The 10,858-nt window shown below is 44.4% G+C and overlaps 1 protein-coding gene across 2 annotated transcripts in view; it reads left to right on the forward strand.

Moving 5' to 3' along the window:
* The first annotated feature begins 4,116 nt into the window (after positions 1 to 4,116).
* Positions 4,117 to 10,858, forward strand: part of LOH12CR1 (loss of heterozygosity, 12, chromosomal region 1) — a 93,573-nt gene continuing 86,831 nt past the window's right edge. The window contains exons 1-2 of one of the 2 annotated variants that reach the window (XM_012655796.1): positions 4,117 to 4,177; positions 7,128 to 7,271. In XM_012655796.1, the coding sequence (XP_012511250.1) occupies position 4,177; positions 7,128 to 7,271 (145 nt within the window). In that variant the 5' untranslated portion in view covers positions 4,117 to 4,176. Of the gene's footprint in view, positions 4,562 to 7,127; positions 7,272 to 10,858 lie in introns of both variants that reach the window. The other variant, XM_012655795.1, reaches the window with a different exon arrangement.

Here is a 10,858-nt window from a genome sequence, read left to right on the forward strand (position 1 = left end):
ACAGCTCACTGCAGCCTCAAGCTCCTGGGTTCAAGGGATCCTCCTGCCTCAGCTTCCCAAGTAGTTAGGACTATAGGCTCACCACCACGCCCAACTAATTTTTATCTTTTGTAAAGATGGGGACTTCACTATGTTGCCCAGGCTGGTCTCAAACTTCTGGCCTCAGACAATCCTCCCGCCTCAGCCTCCCAAAGTGCTGGGATTATAAGTGTGAGCAAACCCCTCCTGGCCAAAAAAAGTATTTTAATTGGGAAAGATGTATTAAGCATGTGCAGGGGAAATTAACAACCAATAAGACAGAGGATCTACCTTCAAGATGTTTATAATTCAGTGGGGGAAACAGATAAGTTAAACAATAGCTGTGTAAAGAATAAATGTTATGATAGAAGATGCTAACTAAGGAAGCCCAGAGGAGGAACATCTGATTCTGACTTCCAGGAGGACATATGTAAGTTAATTCTTGAAGGATGAAGTTCAGCTAGCTAGATGGGGAGAAAAAGACTGAATATTCCAGACAGAGGAAACAACACCACCATCAGGGAATTCAGCCTGACTGTCACGAAGGCTGCCTGTGTACTCAGAGGAAGGAACAGAGAGGCTGGGGTCAGAGCAAGAAGGTATTTGCATAGCTAAGTTTTAAACTTTATCCTAAAGACACAGGGAGTTACTGAAGGTTTTTAGTAGGGCAGTGACAGATCCAGAGACCTGATTAATATTCTAGAAAATTCTCTCTGCCTGCCACATGAGGGATGGATTGAAGGAAGTGAGGCCAGAGGCCTTCCGTCCAAGAAATGGAAGAAGCGATGAGGCCCTGAAGTAGGTGTGGAGACAGAAGAGAAATGAAGGGGAGAGGTTCTCCGGGACTTAGCGACTGGTTGGACGTCGTGGTGAGGGTTAGCAGGCTTCTGGCTTGGGAGCCCGGCTGGATGGGAATGCCAGGTCAGGTAAAGAAAGACACGGCAGGAGGAGCCAGTCTGGAGTGGACAGAGGCATAATGAGTTTTAGAAAACCTCAGTCCTGGTTTTATCATTTATTAGTTGTGTGACCAAGAATAAATCACTTAACTTTTCTGTAAAATTAGGAAAGTGGTAAAACACGCAGATCATGTTGCGGCAGGTTCAGCTGCCTGCCATCCAAGAACCAGGCAATGACAGGAGAGTGTCGGTGAAGGAAAGGTGTTTTATTCAAGTGTGCCAGCAGCCTGAGGAGATGGCGGACTATTGTCTCAAAGACCATCTCATCTCCTCTCCTTACCAGGCAACTTATAAAGGGAAGGGGTGAAGGGGTAAAGGGGCTCAGTGGCAGAAAGCAAGCTTTGTGCAAGGCATCATGACTTGCTCCATGGTTAGCAGCAAACAACAGGTCGTGTGGTGGATCTTGTCATCAGGGGTCTGTGGTTGGCCTATTCAGGACTCTTGATCTGTTTTTCCTCAAGATTGTTTTGTTTTCTTCTCTTTTCTTTTCTTTTCTTTTCTCCCCTTCCCCCTCCCCTCCCCTCCCCTCTACTCCCCTCTCCTCTCCTCTCCTTTCCTGGCAGAGTCTTGCCTTGTTGCCCCAGCTAGAGTACAGTAGCGTCATCATACCTCACTGCACCCTCAAACTCCTGGGCTCAAGCGATCCTTCTGCCTCAGCCTCCCGAGTAGCTGGGACTACAGAAACACAACACTGTGCTCAGCTAATTTTTCTATTTTAGTAGAGACAGGGTCTCGCTCTTGCTCAGGCTGGTCTCAAACTTCTGAGCTCAAGCAATCCTCCCGCCTCCTCAGGCTACCCAGAGTGCTAGGATTATAGGCGTGAGCCACCACACAGGGCCCAAGGTCATTATCTAATCTTGTGCCTGGCAGGTGTGTAAGCAAGCAGCAGGTTAATTCTAAACTTTTAAGACAGAACAAATCAAACGCATACTAGAAGCAAGATGGCTTCCCTTTAGCTAGCCTAGTGTTATAGTCTCAATGACCCTTGGGGGTACTTACAATCATACAGGTCTAATACATATGAACGTGCTTTATAAACTTTAAAGGGCTGTTCAGTTGTTAGTTATTCCATATACAATAACAGTTTGCAGCTCATGCGGAAATGATTTTAAGGGGCTAAAAGGCATCAATCCCAAATATCTCCTACCTCTAAAGCCCCTCCAGCAGAATCCTTACATTATAAATGCTCATTTAATTTTCTTGCCACCAGACTATAAGCTCCCTAAGGATAAGGACTGGGCCTTGTTGGATCTTTTATTCTCAGCCTCTGTCTAGCAAGTGCCTGACACATTAGAGGTTCCCAAGAAATGATGAGTCAGTGAATGAGGGCATTTTGTCTTCAGGGATATCCTTTTTCTGACTACAGTTTTATGGAGATATAATTCACATACTATGCAATTCACCTATATAAAGTGTATACTTTGGTGGTCTTTATTCAGAGTTGTGCATCCATCACTACAATTTTAGAACAATTTCATTAACTCCAGAAAGCAACTCCCATGCCCATTAATAGTCACTCCCTAGTTCCCCTCCACCCCCTGCTTCACAGCCTTAGGCAACCACTAACCTCTTTGGGTCCTGGACATTTCATATAAATGGAATCTACAGTATTTGGTCTTTTGTGATAGGCCTTTTTCACTTAGCATAATGTTTTCAAGGCTTATCTATGTTGCCGCATGTATCAGTACTTCATCCCCCTTCTTTTTTGGGCTGAATAATATTCCATTATAAAGATATACCACATTTTATTTATCCATTCATCAGTTGATGGATAGAATTTCCCTTTTAGAATGAAATGTTTATACAAAGGGAAACATAAAAAAAAACCCATCACAACAGTATGGATTAGAGTATGGAACACAGACAAATACACTTTGATGTGGAAGAGGGGGAACAAAAGCAGGAATGAGTTATTCTCCGCCCCTCCCCACCTTTACCTCCTCCCTCTCCTATCCTGCAAAGAGGGCAACCTGGGAGTGGAGCCAAGGGCTCTTCAGGAGGGAATAGTCTCCTTGCTCAGCTGGCCCTTCCAGTTCCATCAGCCTTGTGGTTTATGTAAATCTCCTTCCCAGACACATATAAAAGCTCAGGGTATTTACTTGTAATTTCTTTTTTTTTTTTTTTTTTGAGATAGAGTCTCACTGTGTTGCCCGGGCTAGAGTGCCGTGGCATCAGCCTAGCTCACAGCAACCTCAAACTCCTGGGCTCAAGCAATCCTCCTGCCTCAGCCTCCCAAGTAGCTGGGACTACAGGCATGCGCCACCATGCCCGGCTAATTTTTTCTACATATTTTTAGTTGTCCAATTAATTTCTTTCTAATTTTAGTAGAGACGGGGTCTCGCTCTTGCTGAGGCTGGTTTCGAACTCCTGAGTTCAAACAATCCACCGCCTGGGCCTCCCAGAGAGCTAGGATTACAGGCGTGAGCCACTGCGCCCGGCCTACTTGTAATTTCTTGAAGCAAACATTATAAAATGACTTGCAAAGCTCCGAGTACCCCAGAGCCACCTACCTCCTTCATGGCATTGCATTGCTAGGTTTACCTCCTTGACCTGACAAAATTGGCAGTTTCCTTTTTGCATTACTTGTACTCCCTCCTGCCTTATGCCAATTTCAGAGTGACTTGTCGGTAATTGTCCAGGTCCCCAGAAAGTGCCGCCCTGAACTGTAGGGTCACTCATTTCTCTTTGAAGATGTACATTCCCTAATACGTGAATCCACATTTTCTGTTTCTTAATTTTTCTCTTATTTCCAGCTCCTTCTTTTACCACCTCCTAGTATTTTCTGTATGGTCGTCCACCGCCGAACTCGCAGCTTTTCGGAACTTATTAACAAAAAGTTGCACCTAGACAATTGTGGATTCAATTGGGTCTATTTAGTATCGCTCTTTCTCCATCCGTAAAACAGGGTTAAAAATACTTGTTTTGTAAAGTTGTTCTAATATGTGGGTAGGAAAGAGCCTCATATGTAGGCGGTGTTTAAAGGTAACGCATCATTACAAGAGGAAAGGGCCGACCCTTCGCGGCATTTTTCGCTTTGGGGCTGTCGGGCCCTTTAAGGCGGCGTTGCCCTAGTAGCTGGCGAGGTTCTCCCCAATCCTCCCCAGGCCGGGGGTGGGGCTTCCTAACCCGGAACTGACGGCTGCTCGTAGCCGGCGCCGCCAATCCGCGTCCCCGGAAGGAGCCATCCTGCGGCACTTGAACCAGTGAGTGAAAGCGGCGACGCCCGCCGGTTGCCGGCGAGGCAAAGCTAGTGTCCTCCGCCTCTTCTCATAGGGCTCCCCTAAAGAAGGAGGGCGAGCAGCGTGCATTCGCACCGCTCCTCCTTCGTTTCTGTTCCCCAATTAGGGCCTCCCCATCCCCCGCCGCCCAAGCCCTGCGTGGGCTGAGCGCTCCATCCCTACACTTTGGCCTCACTGCGGCGCCCAGATTTTGTGCGGCCTCCGGGTCCCGGGCCCCTGTCCTGTCGCCCCGCCGCTGGAGCTGTGACCGCCCTGCCCGCCGTTCTTCCGCTGCCACCGCTGCCGGCACCATGGGCAGTGAGCAGAGCTCCGAGGCCGAGAGCCGACCCAACGATCTGAACTCCTCAGGTCGGTGTCCTAACCTCCCACCCTCCTCCAGCCGGCCCCGTCTGCTCGTGGAGCGGGCTGCTTCTCAGCCTAGTGGGGTCTGGGATGGCGGACGGGAACGCATTGGAAGCCGTCACCATGCTATTAAAAAAAAAAAAAAATCACCATCTGCCCTAGCCTTGATTCCCCTGATGGAAGTGAGTGGCTATGACTGCAAGCTAAGCCAGCGTGGGCGCCCGTGCCCCTTGTTTGTTTTCAAAACAGCAGTTACTCCCAAGCTACAGCCTACTCTTTAAAGGACGACCTAATTGATTTTTGGCTCTAGTGCTTATGGCTAACGTAGTGAGATTTAGCTCACACAGTGAATGGACCATAGACAGGACCTGTAAGAATTGGCTCTTTTTTAAAAACGGGTTTTAGAGGTTCCTTTTCAGGAGAGATGTGTGATAGGTGTACAATTGCTTTGACCCTTGGGTGCGAACCTCTCCAGAAGCAGCTTATTCTCCTCAGAAGGCGTCTTGGTCCCCTTTCTAATATTATGGAGGTTGGCCAGATAGCAGGCTCTGGTGTTTCCCCTGTTCCCCCAAGGTAGTTTTTTTAGATTTCTCTCAGCTTTTCAAGTGGGAATGGGATTGGAATATAGTGAGTGCTCAATAAATAAAACAGCTGATGTTCAACTGAGGACCTTTTGCTTTTTTTTTTTTTATCGTTGTTACAAACCCTAGGACAGCTGGAAGGGCCACAGATAAGCTCTGGGGTTGCTAATCCAAACTGGTTAAATCTGGGGCCTAAAGAGAGTTCCCTGGTCTTAGAGCTGCTCTGTTCTTGGTAGGATTTGTAATTCAGAAGTGTGGAAGCTAACAGATCTAGGGATGTTTCACACTGGAGTGTGTCCTTCATTCTGGGGGCTGGATTTGGAACAGCTTGAATGATGAGCAGCATCTACTAGCTTTGTTACATTCTTCTTCTTCCTTGGAAGACCCAGAGTGTCATATCTATTATAACAAATATGGCAATAATTGCTGCCTCTTATTTCTTGCCTCTATGACAAGCCAGAAACGTATTTTGGGAGAAGGAGTGTGGCATCTTTTAAATATGCTAATATGATTGCTTGCCAATAAACGCATAGCACAGGCTCATTTTCTTTCTCTTTCTTTCTTTCTTTTTTTTTTTTTAAGAGATGGGGTCCCAGTGTGTTGCCCTCCTGGGCTCAAAATCCTCCCAAGTCCTGAGTAGCTGAGACTACAGGCTCATTTCTGATGTTAGAATTTGACTATTCCCTTGTGCCAAGTGCTTTACACATGTTTACCTTTAACTCTTATAGTAACCCCTCTTTACAGATAAGGTAATAGTTAGCTAGAATGTTGTGAAGACCCCTTTCCTTGGACGTCTGGGGAATGAGGAATCACACTTACTATGTATCAGGAAAGATTTCTCACATGGCTTTTGTAAAACGTTAGATAAATTACCAAAAGAGGTTAAGAAATCTTTCTTGAGCAATAAAAGCAGAAATTTTGTGAAAGGTCTGACTGCCAAGCCTCAGGAGACTAACTTACAGGAGGCAGAGCAGTTCTATGGCATCCCTGGATCACTCTTAGAGATGTGACCGTAATGAACCTGAGAATATTACCTTCCAGAGCATAGAACACTTTAAAGATTCATTCTTGCTCCAGCTAGAAAGATATTAACATCTGGGGGGAGGAGGATGTCTTGGCTTGGGGATTCTTTTATAGTTTGAATCACTTCCCTCCAAGTGGATTACATTCTCCCAAGGAACTTGACCTAGCAGTCCTCCAAATTTCTGAATTCTGCCTCAGCCTAGAAGGGACCTACTGATTATTGGACTAATTAGTCCCTTCCTGGACTAATGCTGTAACTTTAAGAGTGTGGGGGGCTGTAGTCTCAACTACTTGGGAGGCTGAGGCAGGAGGCTTGCTGAACCCAGGAGTTTGAATCCAGCCTGGGCAACATAGACCCCATCTCTTAAAAAAAAAAAAAAAAAGAATGAGGGGGCTGGAGCCTCAGGAATAGACCCATCGGCCCATCATCTGGGGTTGAGACCGGGGTTTTTTCCCCTGACTAAGATTTATGAAACGTACCTGGACCGCTGTGATGGGGTGGATAGGTAGCCTCAGCCTAGAATGGACGTGCTGATTATTGGACTAATTAGGGGACTTCACAGACCTGCAGTTCGTTTCCTAACTAATTCTAGCACTACTGACCTTGGACAAGTCACAATCAGATATTGTATCCTCTTCTCATTCTTAAAATAGGGGTATGTATCAGAACGATCAGGAAAATTAAGGGGAAATTAAAAACAAAAGACCTATACTTTTGTGTGCTGAATAATAAAATATGTTTAGTCATAAAAGAAATTCATACATGTTATCTGTTCCTGTAATGTCTGAGTTTTTAATAGTGTAGAAAATAGGGGTTTTCCATAATTCATCCCCCCACCCCCAGTGCAAGATAACTACATTTTGTTGTGTAAAAATATTCTTTTTAATGACTATCCTGAAAACAGCTTTGGTGAGGCAGAGGTGGCCAACTAACATGCAACTCCTAAGCCGTGTAACTTTATTTTCAGTGACTCCTTCTCCAGCCAAGCATAGAGCCAAGATGGATGATATTGTGGTTGTAGCTCAGGGCTCCCAGGCCTCACGGAATGTCAGCAACGATCCTGACGTCATCAAGCTGCAAGAGATTCCAACCTTCCAGCCCCTTTTGAAAGGTAAGAGGTTGCGTTTTGTCTTACCGAAAGTTGCTGGAGAGGTTTGTATAGCTCCTCTACTCTCGCCCCATACATCCATATGCCTTACTCATCTCCTTTAGGTCTTTGCTTACGTGGCATGTTCCCAGCGAAGCCTTCCTTGACTGCCCTATTTAAAATCGCAGTCCATTTCCCTGCCCGTTTTTCTCTGTAGCTTTTAATTACCGTTGACCTACTGCAAATTTGTTCACTGTCAGTACGTCTCTGCTAGAATATGAGCCCCACGATGGCAGGAACTTTCTGTTTTTGTTCACTGTTGAATCCCTAGCATTTGAAATAGATCCTAGTATAAAAGAGAGACTGAGTAAATGAACAAATGATGTTAGAGTCGGCCCTTCCCTGCTATATTTCCATGAAAAGATTTTCATTCTTACTTGTGATCTGGACTATAGGGTGACTAGTTCAGATCCATGGAGAAAATCCCCTATCACCAATGATACACTTGTAATTAATCCTGGCAACTGTTTTGTATGAGAGAACAGCATGTGTTTGAGAGGAGAGATTATTCACCTGATTGGCATATATTGAGGTAGGAGGTAGGCAGTTACGATTTTTTTTTTCCTCTGGTCTTGCTCTGCCACCCAGGCTGGAGGGCAGTGGGATGATCATAGTTCACTGTAACTTTTAACTCCTGGGCTCAAGTGATCCTTCTGTCTCAGCCTCCCAAGTAGCTGGGACTACAGGTGCACACCACCATTCCTGGCTAATTTTTCTATTTTTTGCAGAGATAGAGTCTTGCTATGGTGCCTGGGCTGGTCTTGGACTCCTGGCCTCAAGCCCTCCTCCCACCCTTGCCTCCCAAAGTGTTGGGATTGCAGGCATGAGCCACCACGCCCAGCCAGTAGTTAACCTTTAATATGAAGGCCACAACTTTATTATTTTCCTATCTCCATTAAGTGGTAGAGATGATTTTCTATTACCTGAATGATGTTTCTGCTGTAGGAGTCCCTCAGTTCTCTCCATTCTCACTCCCACCCCAAAGATTAGGAAATAATGAATATAAGGCCGTGGTTTACTTAACCTGGTATAATATAAAACATCTTACATTTATATAGCTATTTGTATTAAAACATCTCTCCCCCACACAAACATACGCATATCGTTCCTTTAATTTTTACATCATTAAATGTGTTTGAATGATTTCTGCAAGATTAAACAGCTGGCGTATATCAAGGTTGAACTTGAACCTTCACTGATGTGAAATCCTGTATTAGTTACACTATTCCACACTATACTTAAACAAAAACAAATGGTGCTTTATAGATGATCCGTGTATCATCTCATTCTTCCCGGCACTTCATCTGCTTTACAGATGAGGAAATAGAAGCTTTCAATCTCTTCTCCACAGGCCTCAGGGTTAGACTTTGGTAAACACTCTGGCTCTTACATAAAACAACACATTACATCCTGTTACCCATCTTCTCAGTTTTCATTATTTTGAAGAATAATATGACTCTCCAAAGAAGCCAACATTAATGAAATTTCCATCTTCACATATTCTTGTACAATCAGATTAAAAGACACGGATAGCCTTTATGTTTAGAAACTTTGAGCTGGATACTTGTGTTTTATACTCCATCCCTTCTGGGGTTTCACATAGCCAGTACTGCCTATGTTGGAGTTTTCACATCCCAACTTCCTATGATCTCCATCCTCTCTCCTCCTAAACTCTTCTGATCCTGGGTGGGACCTTATGTGACCAATTCTTGTCTCTACTTTAGGGCAATATTAAAAAAAAAAAAGAAACCCAGAACCTTGAGATATATTTAATAATTTTCTGGGATTATTTTTTAGTCATTTGAAATACAGTTTTCCCTTGAACAATGAGGGAGTTAGAGGCACCAACCCCCTTGTGCTGTCAAAGATCTGAGTATAACTTTTGACTTCCCCAAAATGTAACTAATAGCCTACTATTGACTAGAAGTCTTACTGATAACATAAACAGTTGATATTTGTGTGTTATGTATTATACACTGTACTCTTAAAATAAAAGTAAACTACAGAAAGGAAAATGTTATTAGGAAAATCCTGGCCAGGCACAGTGGCTCACGCCTGTAATCCTAGCACTTTGGGAGGCTGAAGTGGGAGGATCTCTTGAGGCCACGAGTTCGAGACCAGCCTGAGCAACATAGTGAGATCCTGACTCTACAAAAAATTTAAAAACTTAGCAGGGTGTGGTGGCACGTGCCTGTACTCCCAGTTTCTTGAGAGGCTGAGGTGGGAGGATCACCTCAGCCCCAGGAGTTTGAGGATGCGGTGAGCTATGATGACACTACTGCACTCTAGCCTGGATGACAGAGTGAGACCCTGTCTCAAAAAAAAAGAAAATCCTAAGGAAGAAAAAATACATTTATTATTCATTAAGTAGAAGTGGATCATCGTAAAGGTCTTCATTCTTGTTGTTTTCACATTGAGTAGGCTGAGGAGGAGGAAGAGGTGGGGTTGGTCGTGCTGTCTCAGGGGTGATAGAGGCAGAAGAAAATGCACATATAAGTGGATCTTGCCATTCAAACCTGTGTTATTCAATGGTCAACTGTAATTCATATTTGTGATGAAAAACTGACTAGCAAGGGAAGCATCTAGGAGAAGACCTGGTGTTAAGGGAAGCTAACCTCCGATTTAAAATCATTACTGGGAACCCTAAAAGTGAGTAATTAATGTGATGCAGCCAGTGCAGAGCTAGTGCACTTTGTTGCATTCATAAATGGGTTATAATTGAGACTTTGCTGCCAACTAGCTGTGTTGCCCTGGCATTGTTTTTCTTCCACTTTGAGCCTCGGTTATCAAGGACATTGAGAATAAGTGTGGGAGGGAGAAAAGCTGGTGAGGAGCAGGTTACAGTGAGGGGTTCTCTGGGGTTTGGTTAAGGAAGGTAGAGAACTCACTTGATGAGAGTGGCATGGTTCTAAAAATGGCAACATGTGGCTGTGAGCAGACTACAGGGAACAAAAAAAAAAGCCAGTAGCACTTAAGGTAATGTTCATGTTCCACTTGTAAAGAAGAACATCTTAGATGGCGATTAGAAAAGATAGGCAAAAGGGAATATTGGGTGGAAATAATAAATATAACTATGATAATAATATTAATAGTAGCTAACCCCCCCAGTACATCTGCATAATGACTACCATTCTTTCCATTTTATAGGTTAAAACATTGAGGCTCAAGAACTTAAATCAATTGCCTAAAGTCACATGGCTATAAGTGATAGCACATCTTAAGATGGCATCAGGACATACACTAACACTCAGTTTCCAATTCCAGCAAAGCCCATTGTAAAAATCACTAAGCTGTAATAGGAAATAGCATGATGGGTATGAAGTTTTGGGGGTTTTAGGTGCAGCATTTGTTGCAGAGCCTCCTGCTTTGCTGCGCGGTAATTTAAAGCCCTGCCCTCTGCCTGCTGGGCTGCTGCAGGGGCCACTCATCATTGTCGCCTTTATACTCTGATCTCTCTGTTCCCCCTTTCCTGCTTTCAGGATGAGGCTATTCCTCAAAATAGTCAAAAAGGCCACACAATGAAGGCTGTACCCCCCAGGTTTGATTTCAGA

This window comes from Propithecus coquereli, unplaced genomic scaffold (assembly GCF_000956105.1).
Source record: "Propithecus coquereli isolate 6110/MARCELLA unplaced genomic scaffold, Pcoq_1.0 Scaffold487, whole genome shotgun sequence".
Lineage (NCBI taxonomy): Eukaryota > Metazoa > Chordata > Mammalia > Primates > Indriidae > Propithecus > Propithecus coquereli.